This window comes from Pinus tabuliformis, chromosome 7 (assembly GCF_031772625.1).
Source record: "Pinus tabuliformis cultivar Carrire ecotype Pingquan chromosome 7, CPIR1, whole genome shotgun sequence".
NCBI lineage: Eukaryota > Viridiplantae > Streptophyta > Pinopsida > Pinales > Pinaceae > Pinus > Pinus tabuliformis.
The window spans coordinates 434,381,695-434,386,470 of NC_142293.1; the positions used below are offsets into that span (position 1 = coordinate 434,381,695).

Consider the following 4,776-nt stretch of genomic DNA (forward strand, 5'->3'; position numbering starts at 1 on the left):
TAGTGTCCCCAACGTCTCCATTAAGGAGGATCAGTACGTCGTCAACAAACAACAAGTGGGTGAAAGTACAATATTCAGTGATTTTGATTCCCCTTATATGCCCCAATCTGCATTCTTCTCCAATAATTCGACTGAGACCTTCCATGATGAGAAGGAAAAGGAGTGGTGAGAGGGGGCATCCTTGCCTCAGACCTCTTTCTGCATGGAAAAAGGGGGAGGCAGAACCATTTATCAGCACACTAAAGGATACATTCGATATGCAACAAAAAATCCATTTGATGAAGGAATAGGGGAATCCCAGGTGGGTCAGCAACATACGAAGGTAGAGCCAGTTGACCCTGTCAAAAGCTTTGGATAGGTCTATTTTCAGGATCATTCCTTTCAGGTTCTGGGTTTGAACAGAATGGAGAAGCTCCTGTGCAGTGCCGACAACTTCATGAATTTGTCGATTCTGAAGGAAGGCAAACTGCTCCGAGGAGATGTGGGCAGAGAGAACAGGCTTGAGGCAATTAGCTATGATTTTGGCAATGATATTATAGATGCAGTTACAAAGGGAGATGGGGCAAAAGTCATCAAAGGAATTGGGTTTGTCCACTTTGGGGATGAGGGCATTAAAAGTGGAGTTGAAGCTGTTCCACATCTTGCTTCTCTGTCTGCATTCTTCAATTAATTTCAATAGATCAGCTCCTAAAATGTCCAAAAAATTAGAGTAGAACTCAACTGTCCAACCGTCGGATCCAAGGCTCTTATCTTTTTTCAACCATTTAAGAGTTGCTTCAAGTTCTCCCATGCTGACTTCCTTGGACAGTTCCAGTCCCACTTCCTCGTTCATGAATCTAGGAAAAAACTGTGCAATGCGTAGGATCTCTCCCATATTGGCATGAGGAGGCTCCTTGTATGTCCTCTTGAAATGTGCAGTAGCTAAAGAAGCGAGCCCTCTGAAGGTGTTAATAGTAGTGCCATCCTCCTTCTTGAGTTCCCAGATGGTGTTAATCGCCTTTCTCCCATTTGCATGTCTGTGAAAGAACTTAGTGTTGACATCGCCCTCTTTGAGCCAGATAGCTCGACTGCAGAGCCTCCAACATTCTTCCCTATCCTTCAATATCTGAGCCCTTTTGTGGAGTAGTTCTGCCAGCTTATCCTTTTGATCCTGTGAGGTGAGAATCCCCTCCAAATCCTCCATTTTGGCAATTCCTTCCTCAGTTGATTTGAGTGCTTTCTCATCCCGCTCCTTTTTTCTCCTAGCCCATTCTATAGAAATCTTCTTCAGCTCATACAAGTTACGGGAAAAACCTTCAGCGATGAGCCCATCTGAACCCACCGGGTGAGCCTTCCAATAATCACTAACTTCCTTTATGTAGCCTGCGTCCCTTAGCCAAGTAGAGTTGAATTTAAAGGGGGCTTTGGGCTTCTCACCGGTGCCTGTCAGCTCCATATAGATAGGCCTATGATCAGAGACTCCTCCCGAGCCTATCCACTGCCTGATTTGATAACCTCTATTGACTAAGACTTCTCTGATAAGGAAGCGATCCAATCGCCTGGCCAGGCTGGCCACTCTAATTCTGTTATTCCTCCAAGTAGGCTGAAGCTTAGCCGAGGGGATGTCTATCAGATTATGAGAGTCCAGAAAGTCTTCAAAGAAAACCAACAAGGGATCAGCCAAGGCATTAGGTCCCCAAGACTCCATGAATCCCATAGAGAAGTTAAGGTCACCACCGAGGATGATGTAGTCTTCTCAAAAGGTAGAGGATGAGAGCAAGTTACGCCAGAAAACCTCTCGGTCTCGGCAAGGCCCATAAATGTTAATAAGCCTTAATTTGGATTCCAGGGTCGACAAGAAGATATCGACACCTAGATATCCCACCCCCCCAGACATTGAGCATCCTTATGGAGCAATTGCAGAACCCTACTGATATACTGCCCGAGCGGCCTATTGCATCCAGTGAAAAGAAGGTCCAACACGGGAGCCAAGATTCCAAGAGGGGGGAGATGGAGCAGTCGGGTCCAAGGGTTTCTTGCAAGAAAATGATGTCCACAGGTTCCGAATGAAGCAGGCATCTCAAGGCTAGTTTTTCCTTGGGCTAGCCAACCCTCTGCAGTTGAAGGACAGAATCTTCATGGAGGGTGAGGGGATGGGGTGTCTTCATCTCTAGGACCCTAGGGAATTAGTGCTTGTCTGCCATAAACAATCTCATCTCCCGCGTAATGCCTGGCCTTGGAGAGGTTGGAGGGCCACCCATGGGGGAGTTTAGGGAGATAGGGGAAAGAGATAGAACCAAAACCAACCGCATCCTTTCCTAGCATGCGGAATTTGGATCGCATCGAGTAATGGTGGTCCTTACTAGGAGAAAGCCCCAGAGGGGGGAGGGGAAGGGATCCCGGGAGGGAGGGCAGGGGGGGAGAGCCCTGGGAGGGGGAGACCGCCATAGGGCAGTGAAGCGAGGGGAGGGGGGGAAATGAGGTGGAAGGGGGGGGAGAAATTGGAATAGGAGGGGGTGGGGAACACGCCGAATCAACCACCAGGGGGGAAGGACCAAGCGAATTCAATGCAGAAGACAAAATAATTTCAGAAGTAGAATTAACAGAGTGTGAGAAAGAGGGAACCGTACCCGTGGTGAGAGCCTCCCCAGAAGTCGCCCGAGCTCGCGTCAATGGCAGAGAGGGTGGTCTGGGTGGAGTATTCCCCCGCTTCTTACTAGGACCAGGTTCTGCAGCATCACTTCTCTCGGCCACTTCATGTAACGGCTGTTCCTCCATTGGCTTCTCTTCCGTGGTCGATACCGGGGGTACCTGAAATTGCTGCTCATGAGCCCTCTGTGCCTAGCCCCTGTTAGGGTTGAGGGGGCAGTCTTGAAAAACATGACCAACCTTGTGACAACACTGGCATTTGTAAGGCACCCCCTCATAATCCAAGATCTACTTTCTGGTAAGGTTCCGCCACTAAATGGTAATATATTCCTGCAATACCCCACGAGTGTCCATATGCACCAGGATTCGAGCATAGGACATCTTCCCCATGACAAGGTAGGACTTGTCTGAGCCCATGTACGAGCCGAGAGCAATCCCAATCCTCTTGAAAATTTCTTCTAACCAAAAGTGTGGGGGAAGCCCAGGTAGCCTGACCCAAATAGGTCCTATCCCAAGCTGTTCGGAATCCGGATCAAAAAGCGGCAACCATCTTTTCAGGTGAATCGAGGCGTTGTCAAAATGCCAGTAGGAGGAAAGCACCTAGTTGGTATGATCTGGTCCTGCAAACATGAGGGCAAACCACCCTCGCACGAAAGTCTGTACGGTGGGAAGATCGACAAGTCTATGGTCCCAAACCTCAGATACCACACTTTTAATCTTTCCGCAGAGTAGTTCCATCCTCGAATCCTACCAACTAAGACCCGATCTGCTATGTCCATGGACTCCGCCTACTGAATGTCTTCTTCCAACCAAAGGATGGCATCATCAGACTTCGATCTGAAGCACTTCACCTTCTTCTTGGGTCTCGCCTCCTCAGATGGAGTCGCCCTAGCATCTGAATTAATCCCAGGTGGAGAGGTCACCTCAGGGCCAGGGGGAGAAGGGGGAGAAGGGGCGGCAACGGGGAGAGGAGGTAAGATGGGGTTGACAAGGGGAGGGACGGGATCATGAGTAAGATGCTGCGAGGCCGGAGGCGATGGAGTTGACGAAGGAGGAACCAAGGAAGGACCACTTGAGAGGGGAAAATAGGGAGGGTCAGCCTAGGACTCCAGGGGGTTAGGGTTTAGGCAGCCAGAAGCAAACCCTAACGAGGACGGAAAGACCGACAGAGTGGAGAGGGATGGCTAGGTAGGGGGAAAGTCCAGTAAGATGATTGGACGTCCAAACGGCCCAAAGATCAGAAGCATGTCGGCGATGGTTGCATTCAGCTCGTAGGTGAATGGAGAGTGGTTAGCCCTTGCTGAGTGCGGAGTAGTCCAAACAGATCCTTTTGGTAGGGGATCCTCCGAGTAATCTACTAACTCGAGGTCCATAGTTGCCGAAAAACGTAAATGCCAGCTACCAGTGACCGACAGAGAAAGGTGGAAATAGGGGAGACAACCCTAACGGAGGATCGCAACTTAGGTAAATCCTATACAGTAAACCGCAGTAAAATGGGTAGCAGACTAGAAGAACCGGGTAAAAGTGAGAGATGCAGCCTAGGTACCAGCCGACGTGGTGAGTCTGACGCCTGCCACCTGCTGCAGAGATCGAGCTCCATGTATAGTCATCCGTATTCTCCATCGCTGTCGTGCTGCAGGGTTTCCATCTTGCCTCCCTTGTTACCTCCCGCCATCAACTAAGACCTGTCATGGGATCTTGTTAATGTTAATCCATGGGTTCAAACAATTAGGGTACTTACCTTAGGTACTACATTAGGTTTGGTCATAAATTAGGAAAGGAAATTGAACCAAGTAACTAAGGTTAATTAACCAACTATTAAAAATATTAATAGGTAACAACTATATTAAACAACTAGTTTTTGAAAAATAATATTTAAATTAATTTATAAAAATAAATATTCCATGTTTTTGAAAAATATTATTTAAATAATGATATTAGTTTATTAATTTATTAAAAATTATTATTAAGTAATGGCTATATTAAACAACTAGTTTTTGAAAAATAATATTTAAATTAATTTATTAAAACCAAATATTACTAGTTTTTGTAAAATAATATTTAAATTATGATATTAGTTTATTAATTTATTAAAAACAAATATTAATAAGTAACTGATATATTAAACAACTAGTTTTTGTAGTTCGT

General features: G+C 46.5%; 1 protein-coding gene across 1 annotated transcript; it reads right to left on the reverse strand.

The window, feature by feature from the left end:
• Positions 1 to 672: 672 nt before the first annotated feature.
• LOC149247823 (uncharacterized) lies at positions 673 to 1,687 on the reverse strand. Its single transcript, XM_089445845.1, has 2 exons — positions 797 to 1,687; positions 673 to 687 (listed from the first exon to the last, which is right to left on the reverse strand). Exons 1-2 carry the CDS (start codon positions 1,685 to 1,687, stop codon positions 673 to 675), a joined length of 906 nt encoding a protein of 301 aa, XP_089301971.1.
• Between the last annotated feature and the right edge of the window lie 3,089 nt (positions 1,688 to 4,776).

Excerpts from the sequence above, each read along its gene's own strand:
- LOC149247823 (XM_089445845.1), bottom strand. The coding sequence starts at position 1,687 with ATGGAGTCTTGGGGACCTAATGCCTTGGCTGATCCCTTGTTGGTTTTC.